At 24.8% G+C, this 26,379-nt stretch overlaps 1 protein-coding gene across 5 annotated transcripts in view; it reads right to left on the bottom strand.

Annotated features, from left to right (window-relative positions):
• Positions 1 to 274: 274 nt before the first annotated feature.
• The window catches only part of LOC117169043 (EH domain-binding protein 1), a 40,738-nt gene continuing 14,633 nt past the window's right edge, over positions 275 to 26,379 (bottom strand). Inside the window, exons 7-18 of one of the 5 annotated variants that reach the window (XM_033355126.1) lie at positions 26,032 to 26,221; positions 22,263 to 22,429; positions 21,935 to 22,154; positions 16,970 to 17,140; positions 14,381 to 14,470; positions 14,192 to 14,302; positions 11,195 to 11,392; positions 10,962 to 11,102; positions 7,684 to 7,901; positions 5,349 to 5,537; positions 1,979 to 2,099; positions 275 to 1,897 (exon numbers count right to left, since the gene is read on the bottom strand). In XM_033355126.1, coding sequence (XP_033211017.1) covers positions 2,018 to 2,099; positions 5,349 to 5,537; positions 7,684 to 7,901; positions 10,962 to 11,102; positions 11,195 to 11,392; positions 14,192 to 14,302; positions 14,381 to 14,470; positions 16,970 to 17,140; positions 21,935 to 22,154; positions 22,263 to 22,429; positions 26,032 to 26,221 — 1,777 coding nt within the window. In that variant the 3' untranslated portion in view covers positions 275 to 1,897; positions 1,979 to 2,017. The remainder of the gene's footprint in view (positions 1,898 to 1,978; positions 2,100 to 5,348; positions 5,538 to 7,683; positions 7,902 to 10,961; positions 11,103 to 11,194; positions 11,393 to 14,191; positions 14,303 to 14,380; positions 14,471 to 16,969; positions 17,141 to 21,934; positions 22,155 to 22,262; positions 22,430 to 26,031; positions 26,222 to 26,379) is intronic. The other 4 variants (XM_033355128.1, XM_033355129.1, XM_033355130.1 and 1 more) reach the window with 4 other exon arrangements.

Here is a 26,379-nt window from a genome sequence, read left to right as displayed (position 1 = left end):
TTTTTTAAAAATAATTATTCTTTTTTTTTTAAATAATTGCCCCAAAATACTTAAATTTTCAAAGAAAATGATAAATCTCTAACGGGAATAGTTGAATTTTAAACTGAAATGATGAATTTTTAATTAAAATGATTAATCTTTAACTAGAACAATTGAATTTAAACATTTTTAGTAAAAAAAAAAGTAACGTTCAACCAGCAAGATGAATTATTAAATAAAATAAAAAATATTCAACTGAACTAGTTAAATATTCAGTTATAAAAAAAAAATTCCAACAAAAAAAATATAAAAAAAATTAATTTTCAGGATAACGAAATTGTCAATTTTTCCATTGCAAAAGCTATTAACTTAAAATTTTCTAAAAATATAGCTTTAGTGGGAAATTATTCTATTTTTAATGTTTTCCATTGAAATATTAAATTTTTTTCTAAATTGAATTTCAATTTTAAAAGTTTAACTGTGATTAAAATTTAAACTCAGTATAGCGAACTTTAGGCAAAAACGGAAAAAGAAAAAAATGTCGCACGATCCGAGCCCTTCCATATAAGAAATTCGAAAACTACTGATAATCTCATTAAATTCAACTTTTAATGAAATTATCGACTTACATTTATAGTTCGAAAGCTCTGCTAGAAGTGTAATAAATAAATAGCAATTAATATAGTTATACATATAATAATATCTATCAAAGTAGAATCTTCAACATCAGACACTGAAACTTACGAATTTCCAAGTTTCAATTACAACACCTGATTCACCCAATATGCTTTTCTTTGTACTTTTTAAGATCAACAATATCTTAAAAATGCAATATTTCAAAATCTTAATATGATCCTTAAATATTATAGACAAGTATGAAATATATTAATAAAAAGATACAAAATGTATTGTTAATTTGAATATTCAACTCCTTATTGTATCAAATTCCTAAATTTTATTCTTACAATCTTAAAAAATTGTTTTTCTTAGTCTCGGTAATAATTACAATAGGATAGAAAAAAATCTAAAAAATGTCAGATGTGAAAGATTCTACTTTATTACAATAATAATGTGACTTTACACAGTATATGCACACGTGAAACTGACGCACAATTTATCACCTCATTAAAACTTCACTTGGTTTGCTTCTGGGATGCACAAAAAATTAAAAATTAAGAAAAATGTAAATAGTGTCGATTTTGAGAGAAAAGTTGAAGGGATTACATTTTTAAGACGTAGAATTATCAGTCAGGTACGTAAAAGTCCTTCGGCATCCCAGGCATGAAATTATAAATTATAGTTATAAAACTATAATAATCTAAAGAAAACTTAAGACATCCTTTAAAACTGAAAAAAAACTTATTGAGATTTCAAACACAACGTCAAAAAGTTACAGGCACCTCATAAATTGAATTATTAAGTTAAAAGAGATAACTCTTTAAACTGAACTTTTACTAACTTATGACTGGATGCCAATAAACCCAATTCTTCCAAAATTTGTTCCGTATAAAATCGTTTCAATTTAATTAGAAAAATTAATAATATTTACTGGTGTTCGTTAATCGTCACTTTTATTACGAAAGAACGAAAAAAAATCAAACTACCTTCACATTTTTAAATTTACGTTTCTGAATGAGAAATTTCAGAATTTAAACATACTTTAATCGCAATTATTAACTCGAAAATTCAAACTTAAAAATTTAGATTGGCATCACAGGTTTATCAACACGTTTTTAACACAGTTTTAACACGGAAAAAATCGTCTTATTCCATTCGCAAATATTTGAAACTTTGGATTCGCAATTTTCTCTCTTACCTTCAATTGATTCGTTATTTTTCACGAAAGGCGATTTGGGAATAAGTACACGATTGTGTTACTTTTCGTATCTTTGGCAACACCAGAGTGGAAAAAAAGTACCTGGAAAGAAAATAAAGAATAGAAATAGAAATGAAACTGAGAATTCAATTGCTAGAGGCAAAATTATTCTTAAAAATTCACCTTTATAATGAAACTAACGCCGACGAAATTTGTATTTTCTTACTGGATGACACAATTTTTGTTCCTTTGGGCTAAACCGGCTCTCGAGAGATCACGTTCGATTTCATCATCGTCTTCAATCCTGTTGATAAAATACCGATTTAATATTTTTACTTAAATGAGCGATTCTCTATAGGGTCAAAATATCTCAAGTGTGCAACTTTTAAATCGATAGTTCTATTTTCAATAAATTTATACATTTTTCGATTTGTTTTTATATCAAAATAACTTCCCTAAAATATTTTTGCAAGACATTTTTTTTCAAATTATTAACAATCAAAGTTCTTGATCAGTTTTTTCAAAAATGGATTACTCGCGAATAGTTCAATCAAAATTCAATAATTGAGTTATGGGACTTTTGGTTACGAAGTATACTTTAAGCTAAAAAATTGTTCGGTAGCAATAAAAAATTTTAATTGTTTAAATAATCGTTTTTTTAAAACATTTGTAAATTAATTAAACTTCTCCGACTGTGAAAGAATTCTTTCACGTGCCAATAGATTCTATAATCTTTTCCGAAAATTTTGGTGAAAAAAAAAGTTTGTATTTTGCAGTAGTTCAAAAGTCATTGATTTTTTTGTGACTGCGCTCCGACTTCCAGCGCTGGTCGAGCACGTTTGGTTGCGGTAGTTAAGTATAGTGAAACTTTTAACCAAGAAGATTAATTTTCTATCAAAAAAGTATTTTTTTAACAAATCGGTTTAAACATTCAACCTAGTAGCTGAATTTAAAACAAAAAGATGAAAGTTCAACAAAAAATTAGGATTAGTTGATATTTAAATTAAAAATCTCCATTATTTTAAATACCAACTATTACATTTTTTAAATTGAAAATTTATCTTTTTTGGTTTAAAATTAAACTACTAGGTTGAATGTTTGAACCGATTTGTTAAAAAAAATACTTTTTTGGTAGAAAATTAATCTTCTTGGTTGAAAGATAATGATAATGATAATAATGATAATGATTATTTGACTATTCAATTTTTTTTTGTTGAAAATTTATCTATGCTTAATTGAAAATTAAACTACCTTATTCTTTTTTAGTAGAAAATTAATCATCTTGGTTGAAAATTCATCTTACTGACCAAAAAATAACTATACCTGGTAGAAAGTTGAACGGCTTTTTTTTAATGAACATTTATCATTTCAGTTTAAAATTCGTTTCATATTGTACTTAATGTCATACCCATAATAGTTCTATTCAAAATAATTTATTACCCAATGGTTCCCCTATTTCTTGGCTTAAAGTTGATCCATTTTATTAAAAAAAAATTCATTTTTGTTTTAAATAATGATTCCTTCTTTTAATTAAAAATTCATTTATTTTGTGGAAAAGAGAACTATTTTGATAATATTTTTTTTTAAATTAATCTTTTAACTGAAAACCTAACCATTCAAATTTGGTTGAAAATCTTTTTTTTTTAAATTTGATAATGGATCTATTTTGTGGAAAATTCATCTTTTTAGTAGAAAATCAAAAATCTTGGTTGAAAATTCATATTTTTAAATAAAATATTGACTACACCTTGTAGAAAGTTGAACCACTTGATTAAAAATTCTTTTTTTTATGAACATTTATCATTTTAGTTGAAATATCGTGTCATATTGAACTCAATATGATGCCCGTGCGCGACCGAACGTACCCGACCAGCACTGGAGGTCGTTGGAGCGCGATCACAAAAAAATCAATATCTTTTGAACTACTGCAAAATACAACATTTTTTTTCACCAAAATTTTCGGAAGATTGTTTCCGAAGTTGATAATAGAATTTCTAAATTCGAGTTGGCTGTTCAAATATATTAATAGAATCTCCAAATTAAAAAAGGGTGATTCAATACTTGAAATAAAAATCTAAAAATTTGTATTTTGAAAATTTAAAATTTTAATTTATTCAATTTGAACAACATATAAATAAAATTTTTTTTATTTTGACCAAAGTAAAGAGTCTTCAATTATAAATCTTCCAAATTGAAGAAATGTTATATGTATATCATAAAAATTACAGAATTTTTAACTGCAAAACTTAAATTGTGCATAATTTTTATATATAACTTTAAAAAATTAAAAACTCAATTTTACGGATTTAAAAACCTAGTTTGGAATTTTTTTTATGTACTTAAATTTCGAAGACTTGTCATGGAAAATTCTTTTATTTCGAATATTGCCAATTCAAAACTTCAATATTTAATTTTGTACAATAGAAAATGATGCATGCATGAATGTTTTTTTGGAACAGTTCAATTTTAAAGATACGAAATTGAAATACATTCAATTATACAGGTTTAAAATTGAAAAATATTCAATTGTGAAGTTTTAGAATTTAAATTTATTCAGTTTTAAATATGTATATATTCAATTTTCAAAAAGTAAGAAATTTTACACAAAATAATCGAAATAATACAATTTTTAATTGAAAAATTTAAACTTGCCTAATTTTCAATTGTAAATTTTAAAACGTAGACTCTTCCCGTATTCACTTTTAAAGACTTACAATTTAAAGTTATGCAATTTTGAATATTTTAAATTGAAGACTTTACCAAATTTAATGTATACACACAAAATGATTGAACTTTTATCGTTTTTCTTTTTTGAATTGTTCAGTGCTGAAGATTTAAAATTGAAATTTATTCAATTTAAAAGGTGTATAAAGAAGTATAAAGTCTTAAATTTTTGAACAAGTCAAGAGTTTTCAATTCTAAAATTTCCTAAACTGGAAAAATTTCAAACGTAAATCATAAAAATGACTGAATTTGTAACTGTAAAACTTAAAGCTTCTAAAATTTATACTCGTTAATTTAAAAGTTAATGACTCTTCAAGTATTCTAATTTAAAGATTTACAACTTAAAATTATCCAATTTTGAATAGTTACAATTGAAAATTCTTGAATTTCGAAAATATATGTACAACTGCAAGTTACTCAATTTTCAAGATTAATATTTTGGGTTATATCATTCCGAATATTTTTTAGGATAGTTTCATTTTCAAGATTTACAATTTATGGAAAATTCTTCAATTTTGAATATTTGAAATTGAAGACTCTTAAATATCTAATGTACCTAATAAAAAAGGTGCAATTTTGAATGCTTTTTTGAAATGGTTTTATTTTGAAGATTTGAAATGGAAATTTATTCAGTTTTAAAGATTTACAAATAAAAATTCTTTAGGTCAATGTTACCACAAAGAAATTTACTAAATTAAAAGAAAAATCAATAAATATTAGCAAAGATTTTACACGGGTCAAAAAAGTGACCTTTATATGGAGAATACCTAAAAATCAATATTTGCTCTGAGAAATTGTAAGCTTCTCTTGAAATAAAAATAATGCTTACGCTCTTTCTTGAGTATCGAGATGATGGACCAATTCATCTCTTTTATTTACAATAGACACCAATTCTTCGAGCAAAAGATCCTCTCGGATTTTTTGCTCTGCAGACTTTTGCCATTCTTCGACAGCAAGAATACTTCTCAGTTCCCGATTCAAAAGTTCAAATCGTCGCTCCAAATCGTCCTCCTTCTCCCTGTAATCAAATATTCATACATAAAAAAAAGCAATTTTAAATAGAACGTTCCATACTGGAAAAAAATTCTCTGACAGTTTCAGGTTTCTTCCAGATATTTCGGAATATGTATAAAATTTCGTGATTTTATTATAAATAATGTTTATTTTTAGTATATTATATTACAAGATATTCTTAAATATATTATTACCATCGATTAATTAAATTATTAAAAAATACCAAAAACATAATTAATCATTACTTGAATTTGAATAATAATTCACATCAAGTTTTATTTTATTTTTTTATACTTAAAATTCAATGCATATTTAGGTAAAATTAACGTGCATTAATTTTCTACAAAAAAAAAACTATTTTTAAATAAAATGCATGCATTTTTAAACAAATAGTTGAATTTTCATCTGAAACAGGTCAATTTAAAAAAAAGGTAAATTTTGAACTAAAAAAGATAAGTTTTCTACAAGACATGGAATACTTAAATTTCGAGTTAAGAAATTATTTTCAATTAGAAAAATGCAAATAAAGTAATTTTTTATCTAAAAAAGGTCGACTTTCAAATAAAAGATTGAATTTTGAACTAAAAAAAGTGTGTTTTCAACCAAAAATTGAGTACTTAAATTTTCAGTTGAAAATTAATTTTCCATTAATAAATATCAATCAAGTAGTTTTATTTTCAACTAAAAATATGATCTTTCTAACAAGAAGATTAATTTTCTACCAAAAAAGGCGACTTTTCAAACATAATACATGATTTTTAACGATATAGTAATAAAAAAAAGTAAATAAATTTATTTTTAACCAAACTGATACATTTTCTACTAAAATAATAAATGTTCAACTGCATAAAAAAGATAAATTGTCAACCCAAAATCGAATAGTTAAATGTTCAGTTAGAAAATTAAGGTTCAATCGAAGAGATGAATTTTCAACTGAAATAATTACATTATAAGGTTTAAAAAATTAATGATAAATCAAAAAGACGATTTTTCCATAGAATAATGTGATTTTTCGATTAATAAGATAAATTTTTAACCAAATATTGAATTGTTAAATTTTCAGTTAAAAAATAATAATTTTCAAACAAAAATTGTTGCCAATAAAATTGTCAAAGTTTCGAATGGAAGAGTTAAACTTTCAGTAAAAAATTAATTTTCAGTTAAATAAAAAATAATTTTGTACAAACTAGCTCATTTTTTAACTAAACAGGTTGATTTTCAATATAAATGAGAAATCTACAACCAAAAAAAAGTTTATTTTCAATAAAGGGCTTAACTATTCAGTTAGATTTTTAGTTTAAAAAAAAACATTACTTTTCAAAACAAAAAAGTAATTTAGAAAAAGTAGTTAAATTTTCAAAGAAATTGATGAATATTCAACTAAAAAATGATAAATCTCTAACTAGAAAAGTATAAATTTATAGACAAAAAGATGAAATTTCAACTAAAATTATGAATCTTTAACGAAAATATTTTTGTTTAGCCAACGAGATGGATTTTTGACTAAAATTATGAACTGTTGAACTTTTCAGTTTAAAAAATTTAATATTAACAAAAACTAAATTTTTGTTAAGGAAAATAGTTGAAGTTTTAACTGGAATACATAAATTTTCTAGTAAAAAAAATAACTTTTCATCAAAGAAAAAACGAAATTACAACAAAATAGCTCATTTCTCAACCAACGATGAATTTTCCAGCAAAAATATTATTTTTTAACAAAAAAATTTAATTTTCGACCAAGTCATTAAATCTTCATTCTAAACAGGATTAAGTCTGAATGAAAAATAAAGTAGTTGATATTTCAATCCAAAAAGGTTTTAATTTTTGAATTTTTAATCGAATTTTCAAGAAACTACATGAATTTTAAACCAGATACTTGAATTTTTAACTAAAAAATATAAGTTTTCAACCAAAAATAGAAGTTAAATTTTCAGTTAAAAAATTAATTTCGAACACATAAAAACGAAATTTCAACAAAATAGTTAAATACAGCAAAAGCTGCTTTTACATAAAAATTCCCTAACAATTTCCAGGTTTTCTGAATAGGGTAGACACCCTGTTAAAAGTAGATTTCGCAAACTGATTAAGATTTTTTTCAAATTCAAATTCTAAAAGTAGTGATTCCGAGTTACAGAAAGAAAAAAGCTTACAAAATGTTCAATTGCATCTGTCGCCTTAGGAGGGCGTTTTTCTTATTAACAAGTGTGAACCACAAGGACATCAGCCTTTCCGTTTCCTCCTCATTATCACTTTCCATGGCAGCTCTCAGTTGCTTTTCGAGTTTCGCGGCCTGAACATCAATCTGGCTTTGTTCTCTCTCCAAAGCTTCAAGCTCGTTTTGAATGTAGGACGTCATATCTTTTCCCAACTAAAATAAAAAATTACTTTAAATATAAATCAGCAACAGGGTGGTCATTCAGGGAACAATTTCAATTTCCCGGTCATTTCCCGATCAAGTTTTTCAATTTTCTCGGTTAAGTAAATGTAACATATTCACATTCGTCGCAAAATACAAACATTTACTTATTAATCATGAATTTTCAAATAAAATTATATAAATCTTCAACTGGAATTTGAAACTAAACAAATGAATTTTCAAATAAATTATGAATATTTAACTGAAATACTTTAATTTTTAACCAAGATGCATTTTTAAACAATAAGACGAATTTTCAAACAAAACTATTAATTTTGTACAAAAAATGCCATTTTTAACAAAATACATTAATTTTAACGAAATAGTTGACTTTTCTATCAAATTTTAAAATGGAGTAATTACCTTTTCAGTCAAAAAATTTTAATTTTCAACTAAAAAAATGCATTTTTTAATTAAAATTATAAAATATTCAACAGAAATAGTATTTTAATTTTCCGTTTAAGAAACAAATTTTCAAATGGAATAATTACATTTTTAGCAACAAAAATATATATATATATTAATTTTCAACTTAACTAATGAATTTTGACTAAAAAAGATAAATTTTCAAACAAAAATTAAATAATTAATTTTGAGTTATGAAAATCAAGGTTCAAACAAAAAATATGAATTTTTAACTAAAAAAGATGATTTTCAAATAAAAATTTATAATTAAATTTTCAGTCAAAAATGAATTTTCAACTAAAAAAATGAATTTTTTAATTAAAATTATAAAATATTCAACGGGAATAGTATTTTAATTTTCAGTTTAAGAAAAAGAATTATTTTCAACCAAAAAAGGAACGCATTTTAAATAAATTAGTTAAATTTTCGGTCATGAATTTTCAAATAAAATTATGAATCTTCAACTGGAATAGTGGAATTTGAAACCAAGCAGATGAATTTTCAACGAAAATAATGAATAATTAACTGAAATACTTTAATTTTTAACCAAGATGCATTTTTAAACAATAAGACTAACTTTCAAACAAAATGAAATTTCATTTTAACGAAGTAGTTGAATTTAAAAATAAAAAAATTAATTTTCAACTAAAAAAAAATGAATTTTTTAATTAAAATTATAAAATATTTAACAGAAATAGTATTTTGATTTTTAGTTTAAGAAACAAATTTTTAAATGGAATAATTACATTTTTAGTAAAAAAACTATATTAATTTTCAACTTAACTAATGAATTTTTACTAAAAAAGATAAATTGTCAAACAAAAATTAAATAATTAAGTTTTAAGTTTTAAAAATCAATTTTCAAACAAAAATATGAATTTTTAACTAAAAAAGATCATTTACAAACAAAAATTTAATAATTAAATTTTCAGTCAAAAAATGAATTTTCAACTAAAAAAATGAATTTTATAATTAAAATTATAAAATATTCAACGGGAATAGTATTTTAATTTTCAGTTTAAAAAACAAATTTTCAAATGAAATAATTACATTTTTAGTAAAAAATCTATATTAATTTTCAACTTAACTAATGAATTTTTACTAAAAAATATATATTGTTAAACAAAAATTAAATAATAAAGTTTTGTGTAATAAAAATCAATGTTCATACAAAAAATATGAATTTTCAACTAAAAAAGATTATTTCCAAATAAAAATTTAATAATTAAATTTTCAGTCAAAAAATGAATGTTCAACTAAAAAAATGAAATTTTTAATTAAAATTATAAAATATTCAACGCGAATAGTATTTTAATTTTCAGTTTAAAAAAAGAATTATTTTTAACCAAAAAAAAGAACACATTTTAAATAAAATAGTTAAATTTTCGGTAAAAAAATTATTTTTTACCCAAAGAAAAAAACAAGTTTTGAATTGAATAGCTCATTTATCAACCAAAGAAATGAATTTTTAATTAAAATGATGAATCTTCAATGAAGAAAATGAATTTTTGGTAATAGAGTTTATTTTTCAACGAAGTAAATTTGTTTCTGACCTAAAATATAAATTTTCAACTAAAATTATGAATATTTAACTGGAGTATTTGAATTTTGAACCAAAAAAATAATTTTTGAACAATGAGATGAAGTTTTAAAGAAAAAATTTATTTTCTACCAAAAAAAGGCGTTATTTAAAAACAAAATTTGTAAATTTCCAACGAAATAAATTATTTTCAATTTAAAAAGACAAATTTATATTCTAATTGTAAAATTTTTAATTTGAAAAGGTCAATTTTCAATTCTAATATTTAAATTGTATACCTACCTAACAGATGAATCTTCAACCAATATGATTTATTTTCTACAAAAAAAGATGAATTTTTCACGAACTACATGAATTTAAAAAAAAATGGTTTCATTTTCAATTGAAAAATATTGATTTTTTACCAAATAGTTGAATTTTCATCCAAAAAATATAGAATTTTAACCAAAATACAATAGTTGAATTTTCAGTTAAAAATCTCATTCTTAACCAAGCAAAAAATCGGATTTTCAGAAAAATTGTTTAATTTTCTACTGGAATATTTAAATTTACAGTGGAAAATTTAATTTTTAATAAAGTACTTACATTTTTAAAAAGAGATGAATTTTCAATTAAAATGATTAATCTTGCAACAGCAAAATAATTTGTAACAAAAGTTTTTACCTTTTAACAGCAAACAGTTGCATTTTCAAGAAGAAAAAGGTAGATTCATAACGAAAAATGTAAAACAAAAATTATATTAAAATTCAGAAATATTTCCTCTTGGAAATACTGCTGCTCTAAAAACTATTTGAAATTCTCTCTTTTTCTAAAGTTTGGAAGAAGGAAATTTTAAATTGTGACGAATTATGACTTACAACCGTGATTTTTTAAACTCCTTTCTTCCCACTTTTAATTCTTTAAAAAATATTCCCGTTGAATGCAAAAATTCCCTATTTGAAGTGAAATTATATCAATTTTCTAAATTGATCAAAATTATTTAAAATAATGACAACTTGAATTTTGCTATGATCAGTTGTACGCTATGTAGTTGTATGATAATTCAGTTTTAGATATAAATTTATTACCCCTCTCAACACGTAAGGCCCGCCATCAGGATAAGTCTTCTCTGGGGAAATTCGTTCCATGATTTTCGAAAAAGAATAGAGAGGTGTAGAACATTTTTTGTCACCATCAGCTACTGGAGTATAGTTCCCATTATGTTCCGACTGAAAATCATGAATTTTTTATTTTTAAATCAGAAAAGATTGGCAGTTTTTAAGAATTTAAAAAGGCTTTTTTTTAATTTTTTGGTTCGTACTTTAATACTTATTCGATCGCCAGGAGTCGAAGGCGTCATACTTCTTCTAGGACTATTGTTTTGATCGTCTGTAGACCGGCGATCGCTATTATTGTCGTCGCTAATTTGATTAGTCGAAACAGTAACCCCCAATCTTGCTTCCGCTATCAATCGCCTTGCTCTTTCTCTCAACTGCTGTTGCCTTTCTTCATCACTTTGCTGTATTATTATACGTAAATTAGAAAATTATTAACATTTTATTTCTTATTTTCAGATATTAATGGAAATTTTTATTTCACTTTGAACAATTTGGTATCTAATAATTTAGGGATCAAAATCCTTCCCACATTCATTTCCGTTTCCCTTTTTTAATTCTCATTTTTCCCCCTATTTACGAAAAACTTTCGCTTTTCCCTTATTCAGGGTTGATACAAAATCCCATATTTGAAATTCTCTGACTTTCCCTGAAAAATCTTTAATTCATCATAACTGTTATAAATTTTTCTCTCAAGTATAAAAAAGAAACTCACACCTAGGAGATCAATGATGCTAACGCAACAAATATTTCTTGATAAATTTATACATAATTTTATAAATTTCAACTATAGTTTATCAAAAATTTACAAGGATGCCATAAACTAATTTACTTGAAAAAAATAAATCTGTTTAAACCCAAAAAGAAACAAAAAATAACTCTTTTTTCATCCAAAAACAGACCACTGTAAATTAATTATGTAACTGATGATCGTTTAATCCAGAACTGATTTTTTGCATTAACCCAAAAATAACTTCAAAATTAAGAAAAACATTTTGAAATAAAGAAAAATTTTTCTTGTACCTAAAAAACGATTACTTCGAACTAGAAAAATCTCTTTGAATCATAAGAAATTCCTTTGAATAAAAAAAATTTTCTTGGAATCTACAAAATTCTACTTACAAGAAAAGAAAATAAAATTCAACATAAAACTTTGCTCAAGGGCCGCGCATAAATTACGTAAAGTTGTTTTCTGAAATGATTTAACGAAGTGGTTCAACTTTCAACAAATGTACTCGAATTTTCAACCAAAAAAGATAAATTCTCAATAAAAAATGTAAATGTTGATATTTAACCAAGAAAAGATTTTCCTTTTAATTCAAAAACAGTTAAATTGAATAAAAAGGGCCGATTTTGTAACAAAATAGTTGAATTCTTGACTAAAAGATGCATTTTTAACCAAAAAGTTGCATTTTTTACAAGAATAATTAAATTTCCACCAAAAGAGATGTATTTTTATACAAAAATGACGTCTTTTCAACAAGATTTTCAATGTTAACCAAAATAAAACCATAAAGACGAGCTTTACACAAAGCAGATGCATTTTAACTAAGAAGATTAATTTTCTACGAAAAATATGGATTTTCGACAAACTACATACATTTTCAATCAAATAGAGAAATTTTTAAAATAAAAAGATCAACTTTTAACTAAAAATTAAATAATTAAATTTTCATTTTAAACAAATTTGCAATTAAAAACGTATTTTCTACAAAACAGTTGAATTTTCAACCGGAACATATGAATTTTCCACCTAAAAGTTAATTTTCAACTAAAACAGAATCATTTTCAACCAAAAAAATACATTTTTAATTTAAAAAATTAGTTTTTAACCAAAAAGGATGAATTGTCAAAAAAAAGTACTAGCTGATATTTCAAACAGAAACAATTTTAATTTAAAATAAAAAACAGTTTAATTTTACCAACAAAGATGAATTTTCAACAAGACTTGAATCCTGAATCAAACTAGATTATTTTTTCACCAAATAGTTGTGTTTATAATAAAAAAAATTGATTTTTTACCAAAAACGATACCTCTTCAACAAAAGTACATACATTTTCAACAGGATACTTAAGTTTTAAACCAAAAGAACGAATTTTCTAAAAAAAAAACGAATTTATAACAAAATACATGAATTTTATAATAAAAAATATATAGACACAAATTGTTATTTAGATAAAAATGAAAAAGTTCAATTTTATTTAAAAAATAAATTTTTAGTCAAAAGTAAAACAAATTTTTAAGAAAATAATTGAATTTTCAACAAAGTGACTTAACTTTCGAACAAAGAATTGAATTTTATGCCAAATTGTTTAATTTTTGAGCCAAAATAAGAATTTTTTATAAATAGTGGAGTTTTTAACAAAAATGTTCATTTTCAATCGAAGCAGATTAATTTTTAACCAGAAAATTGCATTCATAACCAAAAAAGATGAAAGTTCTACAAAAAGAAATTAATTTTCAATTGAAAAAGACGAATGTTCAACAAAAATAGTTCAATTTTTAATCAAAGAATTAATTTTCTACCACAGAATATAAATATATAAATAAAAATTAAAAAGTTAAATTTTCATTGAAAAAAATTAATTTTCAATCAAAAACTAAACGATTTTTTAACAAAATATTTGAATGTTCAACGAAAGAAATTGACCAAAAAGTTGAATTTTCTACCAGATTGTTGAATTTTCGACACAAAACTACGAATTTTATTTTAATTTCAACCGAAACGGATTAATTTTTAACCAGACAGTTGCATATCTATCCTAAAAAGATGATATTTGTACACAAAATGAATTAATTATCAAACCAAATAGACCAATATTCAACAAAATAGTTAAATTTAACAGAAGAAAGAAAAAAATGACAATCAAATAGTTCATTTGTCGAACCAAAATGACGATTTTTCAACTGAAATGATTAATTTTCTAACAAAGAAGCTAAATTTTTAACAAAACACATTAATCTTCTACTAATGATAAAATTTCAACAAAAAAGGAAACAAATCTTCAACAAAATATGAGAGTTTTCAACGAAAACAGTTTCAGCAAAACAGTTGAATTTTCAATAAAAAGTTATGACTTTTTAACAAAATTGTTCAATTTCCAATACGTAATTTATACATGGCCTTTGATCTAGAAAAGTTATTCTAGCAAAACGGGGAGTTAAAACTAAAAACATGCGTTCTAATAAAAAAAAGACGAACCTCTACAGGGCTCGTTGCGATAGAACTAAGGCCAGACTTTGACTGATTTCTCGCTTGTTCCAAAAGCAGTCTTGCTCGTTCCCTGAGCTCGTCATGGCGAGTGACCAAGGGCTGTTAAAAGGTTAAAATCAACAAAAAAAAATCTAGCAAAGCAAAAAAACGTTAGTACACAATTACAATTATAATTACATGTTGCCCATGATGATCGTCCTTCGAAGGCGACAAACCTCGAGATTCGGAATGAGCACGACTTCCTTTGTCGGGTGAAAATGGCGAAACCTAGAAAACATAAAAAACTATTCTTAATTTTTCTACAAGTGGCAAAAAATAAAAATAAAGCCCTTGTGTGTAAAGCTCAACTGGAAAATAAAATGAAGCAAGAATACTGTGGGAGTGCAGCCTATTTATATCCAGGATTGCCAACAAAGTTCCCATTTGGACATTCCTTACATTTTCCGAAAGCACCTTTTTAAAACATTAAATCGTTATTGTTAAGCTTGAATAATTTGATCCCTAATTTTCAATGTATTTTAAAATTTAAATAATACACTTTTGGATTTTCCAGGCAATGTTGCAACCCTGGTTCCAGACATAAAACAAAAAATAATATCCAACAATATACTCATGCGGAGAAAATAAAACATCAGGATTATTAGCGACGGTAAAAAACCTTAGAAAGTGCAATTTAGCAATTTTCTTATTTTTAAATCGAGTCCTTTTTACTGCGCAGTTATCGATTAAATAACGTGCAAGTATTGCATTTGTAAAGGCGATATTCAAAAACGAACAAACTCGAGCTGTGGACGTGAATTTTAATTCTAACTTTTACTATTCAAAAAAAAGCTTTTATTCAGGGTGGCCGTTTTAATTGAGGAAAACAATTCCAAGTTATTTGCCGGATTTTCGCCGGTTCTCGAAAATTTTTTACGGTCATTCAAATTTCAAGATTCCACATTTTTTAATTTAAACGAATAATAATTTACAGGTATAAAATGGAAGCTTCTAACACTTTTAAATTGAAAACTTTCAATTAAATACCGTTAAAATAGAAAATATTTTTTCGAGATTTAAAAAAATATATACACCCACACTATTATTTTTAATGCTCGAAATTAAAGAATAAATAAAAAAATTTGTAAAGTTTCCTAATTATTTTATTTTAGGATGTTAAAAATTAATAACTATTATTTATTATTCCATTTATTTATTTTGATTCCAAATTTTTCGAGGGATTTTAGCAAAAAAAAATGCTATTACCTTGAAACCTTTCAAAATTCTTTAAAATCTTCCAAATTTTATTTCAAAATCTTCAAAAACTTTTCAATTTCTTTAAAAATAATTCAAATTTTTCCAAGGAATCTTAAAAAAATGTGTGCCTTAAGAATCAATCTCAAGTACATTTTTTTATTATCTTAAAACCGTTCAACATCCTTAAAAAGCTTACAAAATTTATTTCAAAATCATCAAAAATCTACATTATGTTAAAAATTTGTTGGAATCTTTTCAAACTTGAAATTATTTTTTAGATGTTATCAAAACTTTTAAGTATCTTCAAAAATTATTCGAATTTTTTCAAGAAATCTTAATCAAATGTTTTATTCTTGTGAAATCTTTAAAAGTGCTTAAAAAGCTTCCAAACTTTTTTTGAAATCTTTCAAAATTAGAATTTTGTTTAAAATTTGTTGAAATCATTTAAAGTTTTTAATTTTTTCCAAAACTCCTACACTCCTAAACAGAATAAATATCTTTAAAACATACTTGACTTTTTCCTAAATCAATCGTTGTTCAATTGTTATTTATTTACGTTAAAAATCAATCTTAAGAATTTTTTTATTATGTTCAAGCGTTTCAAAAGCCTTAATAAGCTTCGAAATGTTATTTTTAAATCTTTAGAAATCTACATTATGTTTAAAGTTTTTCAAAATCTTATCAAGTTTTAAATTAAATTTGAATTTTTTTAAAATAGGATTCGAAACTTAATCAAAGCGTCTGATTACGAATTCATTAATTTGAAATTATTTAAAAATAGAAAATAGTTTTTAAAGTTTCAATTGGACGCTAAAATTTGTTTAACTACTAAGGCTTTCGAATTAAAACAGTTTAATTTGTAACGTTACAAATAAAAATCTGTGTTATATTTAATTTTGAACAGATTCATAATCGTCATGCGAAATCAATAATTATTAAATTTCTAATGCTTTAACTACAGTTTAATTTAAAAAATAAATAATAATTTATTTATATTTACAGTCGATCAACTTAAAACGTTTTTTGTCAAAAAATTTCAGTTTAAAACAATTCAACTTAAAATGTAAAAAAAAGGTTTAATAAAACTTATTTTTAATTTCATTATATCGTGTTAAATGTAATTTGCGATATTTGAAGTGCTTCAACAGATTTTTCTTCTATAAACTTGTAAAATACCCGGTTTTCCGGTCCAGCGGCCACCCTGCTTATAGTAGAATAAAACTTCAGTAAAATGCAGTTTAAAATTAATTTCAATAAATTCCAATGAAATTTTTGCTTAAACTACCAGATAGTAATTTAAAAAAGCGAAATTCCCGTAATAAATTTATTCACGTCGACATCCCTAATTAATGAGAACAGAAGAGTCCGGAGAGGAGACGCTAGAGCAACGAAAGTAGGAAAACGAGTCTTATCACTCCCATCACGTACCAGGCAAGAATTTACAACTTTAAGCATTCCCGCGAGGAAAAAAAAAGAAGAACCCTCGGGTCTCTTTTGTTCTCAAACTCAAGATATCTCTTGCATACTGACATCTTGCACAAATGTGGTCAATTTGGAGGCGGAAATCGACCGTGACATTTTATCATCTACGATTCGAATGTTCTCTTCTTCATCGTCACTACCGAAAGGATCAGTTAATTGTCGCCGAGTCATAAGAATCGGACGTTGCTGAATTTGGGTACTTCTCGGTGGAGATTTACTCTGAATACAAGATGATTATTTAGCTCTCTCTCTCTCTCTTTCATAATTAATTAAAAACAGGCCTGAGATTGCATGGAGGCTTTTAATTTACGAGATTTAAATTTTTTAAACTATTTTTATAGATTCCAAAGAATTTCAAGAGATTAAAAGAATTGTAAAGGATATCAAAGATTTTCAAAGATTTTAAGAAATTACTAAAGAACTTTAATGAGGGGATTTCAAACGATTTCTAATTATTTTAATGGATTTTTACGAATATAGATTTATATATTTTAAAAGATTCCAAAGAATTTCAAGATATTTATATAATTTCAAGGTATGTTAAAAAATGTAGTAAGACTTTCAAAAATTTTTCTAGACATTTAAAAGAATTTTATAAGACCTCTAATTATTTTAAAGCATTTACGAGACTTATTTGTAGTTATTTCATTGAATTCCAAAAAATTTGAAGATGTTTCAAAAAATGCTAGGGATTTAAAAGATTTTGCAGGATTTCCAAATATTTTAAGACCGATTTTGAGAGGGATTTCTTGAGAACTTTTCAAAATAAATTAAATGAGATGAAATTTGAAGAAATTCCTATCGATTAAACAGTTTTGAAAGGATTTTATAGTATTTCAAGTGATTTGATAAGATTTAAGAGATTTGATTGCATCTTCAATTTCAAAGATTTCTAGGGATTTCATCGGTCTTTTTTTTTTAGAGAATTTTAATAAATAAATTTAATTTATTTTGTATGCAGGCTATGAAATTAAGGGATTTTTAAGATTTAAAACTATTTTAACAGATTCCATAAAATTGTAAGGGATTTAAAATATTTTCAAAGATTACGAAGGTTTGCAAAGATTTCTATAGGGAGTTGACCGGTCATATTTTTGGAGAACTTTAATTAATAAGTTTAGTTTCATTTTTATTGAAGGTATTACAAATTAGTTATACTTATTTCAATGGATTTTTACTATTTTTTTAATTTATGAAACAAATTTTTTTCATATATTTGAAAAGATTCGAAATAATTTCAAAATATTTAGAAAATGTTGAAGTGTGTTGAGGAACTTTGTAGCATTTTCACATACGAAAACAGATTCAAATAATTTCACAATATTTAAGACATTTTATAAGACCTCCAATTATTTCAAAGCATTTACGGGATTTTAGAGATTTTAAGCTATTTTAGCAAATTTCAAAGAATTTCAAGATATTTCAAAAACTTCCAGGGATTTAATAGAAGTTATAAATATTTGAAGCTCGGTTTCAAGGGATTTCAGGAGAACTTGGGAAAATAAATTAAATAAGGTTAAATTTCAAGGCAATCCTAGCGACTTTAAATATTTAAAGGTATTTCAAGAAATTTAACCAAATTTAAAGGATTTTATTGAACTTTAATGAACTAATTTAATGTAATCGCTATTCAAGGTATTTCAAATCATTTATACCTACTTTTTGAAATTTATTTTTAAGTTCTCTAAAGATTTCCAGGAATTCCACTGGATTTCAAAAGATAACAAAATTTCAAGGGATACAAGATTTAAAGGATCCTAATGATTCTCCAAGAATTAAAAATACTGCGAGGGTTTTCTAAGATTTTTAATTATTTGAGTGCCTTTTCAAAGAATTTCAAGATATTTGTGAAATTTCAAGGTATATTAAAAAATTTAGTAACACTTTCAAATATTTCAAGGCATTTAAAAGAATGTTACAATATTAAAGAGATTTTATAGGACCTCTAATTATTTTAAAGCATTCACGAGACTTATTTGAAGTTTTTTTAATGAATTCCAACAAATTTCAAGATAATAAAAAATATACCTGGGATTTAAAAGATTTTTGTAGGATTTCCAAATATTTTAAGTTCGATTTTGAGGGATTTCTAGAGAACTTTGGAAAATAAATTAAATTAGATTAAATTTAAAGAAATACCTATCGATTAAACAGTTTTGAAAGCATTTTATAGTATTTCAAGATATTTACGGGATTCTGAAGATTTTAAACTATTTTTACAGATTCCAAAGAATTTTGAGAGATTAAAATATTTGTAAGGGATTCCAATGAAATTTTACCAAATTTAAAGGATTTTATTGAATCCCAAAGATTTCAGAAGTTCAAAGATTGCTAAGGATTTTAACGTTTTTTTAAAGAGAACTTTATTGGATTAATTTAATGTAATTGATATTCAAGGGATTTCAAATTATTTCTACCTACTTTTTGAAATCGATTTCTAAGCTTTCTGAAGATTTTAAAGAATTCCAATGGATTTCAAGATACATAAAATTTTAGGAATTCTAAAGGATTTCAAGAGATTTCAAAGATTTTGTTGAGGATTTCTAAAGAACTTTAAGAACCAAATGAAATGAAAATTCAAGGAATTCCTAGCGATTCCAAACATTTCAAGGGAATTTAGGATATTGCAAGGAATTTTACAAAGTTTAAGGGATTTTATTGATTTTTCAAAAATCAAAAATATTTCGAGAGTTTCCAAGATTTTTAGGGATTCGAGGGCATTTTTTAAAGAACTTTAATGAATAGGTTGAATTTAATTTGTAATTAAGGCATTTCAAACGATTTTTACTTATTTTAATGGATTTTTACAAATAAAGATTGATGTATTTTAAAAGATTTCAAACACTTCAAGATTTTTCAAGAGAATAGACCAAATTTAAAGGATTTTATTAAATCTCCAAAGATTTCAAATTTAAAAAGATTTTTAGGGATTTTAACGTATTTAAAAAGAAAACTTTAATTAATTCATTGAATTTAATCGCTATTCCAGGGATTTCTAATTATTTATACCTACTATTTGAAATCGATTTTTAAGTTTTCTAAAGATTTCCAGGAACTCTACTGGATTTCAAAAGATATAAAAAAATGTCAAGGCACTTCAAGGAATTTCTAAACATTTCATGAGATTTTAGAGGATTTAGAGGATTTAAATATTTCCAAACAATTCCAGGTATTTCAAGGAATTTCAATAGATTTCAAAGATTTTTTTGAAGATTACTAAAGAACTTTAAGAAGCAAATGAAATGGCATTCCAAGGAATTCCTAGCGATTCTAAACATTTAAAGGGATTTTAAGGTATTTAAGGAACTTCACAAGATTTAAAGGATTTGATAGATTCTTTAAGAATTAAAAATATTTCGAGGGTTTTCTAAGATTTCAAATTATTTAAGCGCTTTTTCAGAGAATTTTAATGAGGTGATTTCATACGATTTCAAAGTATTTACGGGACTTATTTAAAGTCATTTTAATGAATTCCAAACAATTTTAAGATATTTCAAAAAATTTCTGGGATTTCACAGATTTTTTCAGGATTTCCAAATATTTTAAGTTCGATTTTGAGGAATTTCTAGATAACTTTGGGAAATAAATTAAATGAGATGAAACTTAATGAAATTCCTATCTATTAAATAGTTTTGAAGGGATTTTATAGCATTTTAAGTAATTTTCAAGATTTGCAAGATTTGATTGAATCTCCAATCTCAAAGATTTCTAGGGATTTTAACGGTCTGTTTTTTAGAGAATTTTAATACATAAATTTAACAAATAAATTTAACTTATTTTACATTTAAGGGATTTCAAATGATTTTTATTTATCTGAATGGATTATTATGATTTTCAAGGATTTCAATAAATTTTAAAGAATTTTAAGGATTTCCTGAACAACTTTATGTAACAAAAATTTATTTCAAGGGATTTTCACGGATTTTAACCATTTTAAGGGATATGAAGGAGTTGTTAATATTTATAGGTATTTTAAAAAAATTTTAAAGATAATTTATTATAATTTCAAGAAAGTTCAAAGAATTTCACAAAATTTAAGGGATATTAAAGGACCTCAATTTATTTCAAAAGATTTATGGTATTTTAAAAGATTTTAAGCTATTTTAACTAATTTTGAAGAATTTCAAGAGATTTCGAACATTTCAAGGGACTTCAAAGAATTTGGTAGGGTTTTTAAATGATTTTGAGCTCAATTCTAAAGGATTTCTAGAACAATTTGGGAAATAAATGAAATGAAATAAAGATCCAAGGAATCCTCAGCGTTTGAAAACATTTTAAGGGATTTTAAGGTATTAAAGGACTTCAAAAAATTTCTAAAGAATATTAAGGGATACCAAAGCATTTGGTAGGGTTTCTAAAGGCTTCAAAAAATCAAAATGATTTTCTAGAAATTTTGGGGATTTGATAGGAGGTTTTACAAATTTCAATGGATTTATAGAGCACTTTAGGGAGTAAATTAAATTTGTTTATTTTCAATGGATTTAAAATGGTTTCAAAATATTTCACAGATTTCAAAGGAATTCAAAAGCAGTTAAAATATTTCAAGGATTTTTGACGAATTTTAACAGATTTCAAAGATTTAAATAGGCTAAAAAATATTTCGAATAATTTTATATCATAAATTTTCTATAATCGCGAAAAAAAAATATAAAAAATTCATTATAGGAAAACTACTATAGGCCAATACTAACTTTCCTATCATATTTTTTCGTAAGGGTAGTTTGAAATTTTTCACGAAAATCGCTTTCGTTTCTTTCTTCGATCTCAGTTTTTTGTGTTAATTAATTTATTTAGGTGTTTCTTAAAATATCAAATATTATTAATAATATAACAGTATTAATAATAAATAACAAAGCAATATCAGTTCTTAAAGAAAATAAAACCCGCTTATCCATAATTCAGAATTTACCCACTTATTTTTGGACAATCTCAGGCCTGATTAAAAAATTAAAATAAATATTAAGTGCCGCCAAAAATCTGAAATGTAAAGAACAAAGAAAAAAAGGAAATTACCTTTTCTCTGGCAGCGAATTTTTCTTTCGTTGGTGAAAGGACTTTTCCCAGAATACTTTTCGAACTTGCAAGAATTATATCCTTGACATCTTTCACACTCGATGGTGACTTGTCTTTGCTATTTTCATGATCCTGGTTATCCGAATTCAAACTCAAGTGTAACCTACTTTTCAAGGATTCGATATTGATGTCATCCTTCTTATAATCGAACGGATTTGACCTTTGGGAAAGCAAAAAAAAAAAATAAAAAAATTAATCGAGAATACAAAAAACTGCAAGAGATCTTATTTTATCAGATTTTTAATTTAAAACTTTTCTATTTTCGTACCACCTTCCGCTATCCGATTTGTTGTTTCTTTGCTCGATCTGCTCCTTTTTGCGCAAATTAACAATTTCTTGTCCAAAAAGCTGTACGCTCACGTCTGCTTTATTATCTGTATTGAATCGACCAATCATGTAGGAGGACTCGTCTGTCGTTTTACCGATTTGGTGTACCTAAATCAATTTCATTATTCGATCAGCTATCAAAATTAATTATATGGTCATTAAATTTAAGAGGCCTCACAGTCTCTGACGTGAAAAAAAGGATTTTAGGGGATGAAAAAATTATATAAAAATAAGCAGAGTATTTGGTGATCAAGACAATTTAAAAATCTCGGGGTTTTCTTGATGCTTACCAAACCACAAGTTTTCCCCGACTTTTTTTTGTAATTTGTCCCAAACCAACATATAGTATTGAGAATTCTAAAAATATACATACACAAAATTTATATCAAGAAAAAAAATTATATATTTATACTTTCCAAACTTATCTATAATCACAGAATGAAGTGATAAATTAATTATATGAGAGTTGACATTTTTCATCTTAAATAAGTGGAAAGCTATCTAAATTTATCTATAAAGTGAGTCAGGATAAAGTTATTTTGTCAATTTTTGTAAGGAGATATTTAAAAAGTAGTGCAAATTTAAATGTTTTTCTTGAAATTTATATAAAACCTAATTTAATACACATTTTTTAATGAATAACATAACAGTAATTTTATATGATTAATATAAGTAATTTTACTGAATTTTTCAGGGTCTCAAAGGATTTTATATAAGTTATAACTACTTGGTTTATAATTTCAAATCTTTTCAAATATTTCAAGGAGTGTCATTAGATTTTATGTAAGTTCACGGAATTTTATATTATTTTAATGAAATTTTAGAGAACTTAATCACAAGAATTGAGGGATATCAAATTATTTCAAATATTTTTTAAATTCCTCAAATATTTCAAGGTAAATCGATCGTGTAAAAAAAAATATTCACAAAAACAGTCTTTTCACAATTTTTGAAATTACTACTACCCGCAAATCATTCAATATTTTTTTAAGTTTATCGGGTTAAGATAATATATTTGATAAGATTTTAATGGATTTCAAAGGATTTCCAAATATTTAAAAGGATTTTTATAAAACTTTAACAGATCTCATAGGATTTTCTAAGCTTTCCGAAGATTTTCTGCCTGTAAGAATGTGAATAAGGTATTTTAATGAGTCTTCTAATTTTCAGGATCTGAAAGGATTTAACAGAGTTTATGTTTCATAGTAGATTATCATATTTGATGTACTTTCACGGGATTTTATAATATTTTAATGAAATTTCGAAGAATCTATTCACAACAACTGAGGGATTTCAAAGATTTGAAGAAATTTCAAATATTTCAAGGAATTTCATCAGGTTGCAAAGGATTCAACCAATTTTAGAGTCATTTAAGAGATTCAACGGAATTTTCGTGAGTTTTTTTTTATTTAAAGGGATTCCAAAACATTTCAGAGGATTGGGAATATTTTGGGATATTTTGAAGGATTCCAAGGAAGTGTCAAGAGTTTGAAAAAAGTCAAGAAATTTGAAAGAATATCATCAGATTTCATTTAACTTAACTGAATTTAAAGAGATTTTTAAGTATTTTAAGGCATTTCCAAGTATTATAGAAAATTTAAAAGACTAGGATATTTAGAAAGTTCCCAAGGAATTTCAGAGTATTATTTTCAAGATTTCTAAATATTTTAAAGGATTTTTAAGAAATTTAAATACATTTCAAAGGATTTGAGAAATTTTAGGATATTTTACAAAACTCAACGGAATTAAAATTTTTCTTTTTAATTTAAAGAAATTTTGAAAAGATTTCACAGGATTGGTAATATTTTAGGATATTTTAAAGATGGCCAAGAAAGTTTCAAAAGATTGAAAAAAATTCAAGGAATTTTGAGGAATATCATCAGTTTTCCTTTAACTTCACTAAATTTGAAGAGATTTACAAATATTTCAAAGTACTTCCAGAGATTTTTTAAAGTTTGAAAGACTTTAAAGAATTTTAAAGACTTTAGGATATTGTGAAAGTTTCCAAGGAATTTCAGAATATTTTCAAGATTTTCACATATTTTAAAGAATTTACAGGAATTTCAACGGAGACGCAATTTTACGAGATTTCAAGATATTTTACAATATTTTAATGAAAATAAAAAAATGTTTTTCGCAAAAATAGAGGATTTTATAAATTTGAAGAGATTTTCAAATATTCCAAGCAATTTTAGTAGGTTTCAAGAATTCTAAGAGATTTCAAAGAAGTTTTAAGATTTAAGGGTATCTTGAAAGATTCCAAGGAATTTTCAGGTTTACGAAACTTCCAGAAATTTCAAGGGATTTTATAATACATATTTTTATGAAATTTCAAACAATTTATTTATAAAAATTAAGAGATTTCAGAGGATTTCAAATATTCAAAGCGGTTTTCAAATACTTCAAGGTATTTCCAAAGATTTTAAGGAATTTAAAACATTTTAGTGTAATTTAAAAAAATATCCATAAAAACAGAGTTTTTTCACCATTTGTTTTTGTTAATTAAGTTGTTAATGAATATTTTTCGACTGAAAATATTTAGAAAAATTACGTAGCATAGTGATTACATGGAGGATAGGAGGAGTAAAAATTGGCAAAAAATCTGTTACGTAATTTATAAATGGCCCTTTATCATCATTATTATTGTGAAGAGTTTTGCTTGCATGGTGCAAAATAATTAAAGTTTAAACAAAAATGTTGGAAAAAGTAAAAAAAACAGTTCTGCTGATTTATTTAAAAGAAGTATCTACATGTACAGAAAAAATCCTGTTATTTTTACTGAAATTTCGGTACAAATATCCCTGTTTTCAGCTCCCGCTATTAGTTCCAAAAAAACTGGTTGTTTTTACCGAAATTTCGGTACAGGTAGCCACACGGCCTTCTTTTATATTATATATCATGAAATTATATGAAAGTTTTATTTGAAAATCTTGAGAAATCTAGCAGTTGTTTTAAATTTCTTTAAATTTAAAATTATTTTTGAAATTTTTCCAGAAATTCTAAATAATTTTTTAAATGAATTGAATTTTTTGAAATGATTTCATATAATTTAATCGAAGTATGTGTACCGACAAAATTGGACTATTCTTACCAAAATTTCGGTGCAAATACACACAACCTAATTTAAAATAAAATGTTGATATTTGCAGATTTAAAAACAAGAAATTTAGAAGCTTTTTAAGAATTGCGATAGGCTCCAAAAGAATAAAAACATTTTCCTAGTATTCCTAGGCAAATTGAACATTATTTTAAGAGATTTTCAAAATTTTCAAAAAAGACCCTGGAAGATTTTGGGGGAAAAAATGGTATCTCTTCAAAACTTCTAAATATCTCTTCAAATTACTCAAATTTTTTCTACAAATAATAAGTATTCAATTATTATTTATACATAAAAATTTAACAATTTCGTCTACGAATTAAGCAGTTTCTAAAAAGAACAATAAAAATTGTAACGTTAAAAGTTTAAAAGCTTTTTGAAATTTTAACAATTTAAAGCTATTTTATCAAACAAATAAAATTCAAATTATTTAATTTGAAATATTTTTTATTTTATTTTTATTTGAAATATTTCCCGATTTTCCGGCCCCGCGGACACCCTGGACTTAAATTCATATTTTCTTCCCACTTTTTGGTGGAAGGCTATTTTAAAAAGAGCACAACCATCTGTGAGGTCTCAATTAAGCTAAAATTTTAAGAAACTTTTTTATTACCTCTAATTCATGGCCTGTGAAATGAGCTCTCAACTGGTACAAATAAGTCATCACAGCCAATTTATCAGGTACAGTCAAAATATCCATATCCGCAGGTTCAATGACCCTTGGAATTCCTAAATTTTCCCCAGCATCGAACGCTCTCTTGCAATTTCCTTTCACATCGTGCGGCAACAAGGATTCGATCTCGCTGTAATTATTAGTATTTCACATTATTTTTATCCCAACTCTACAGGGCTGACAAAGATTCATTTATTTGGAAAAAAGTCGAAAAAGTGATTAATTTAAGCTAAAAAGTGAGTAAAAGGGACTATGGTTCACACAAGGTCTGTAATGTCAATTACACTT

Source organism: Belonocnema kinseyi, chromosome 3 (genome assembly GCF_010883055.1).
Source record: "Belonocnema kinseyi isolate 2016_QV_RU_SX_M_011 chromosome 3, B_treatae_v1, whole genome shotgun sequence".
Classification (NCBI taxonomy): Eukaryota; Metazoa; Arthropoda; class Insecta; order Hymenoptera; family Cynipidae; genus Belonocnema; species Belonocnema kinseyi.
Note: the sequence above shows the minus strand (reverse complement) of the source record. Positions and strands in the feature narration are given on the sequence as shown.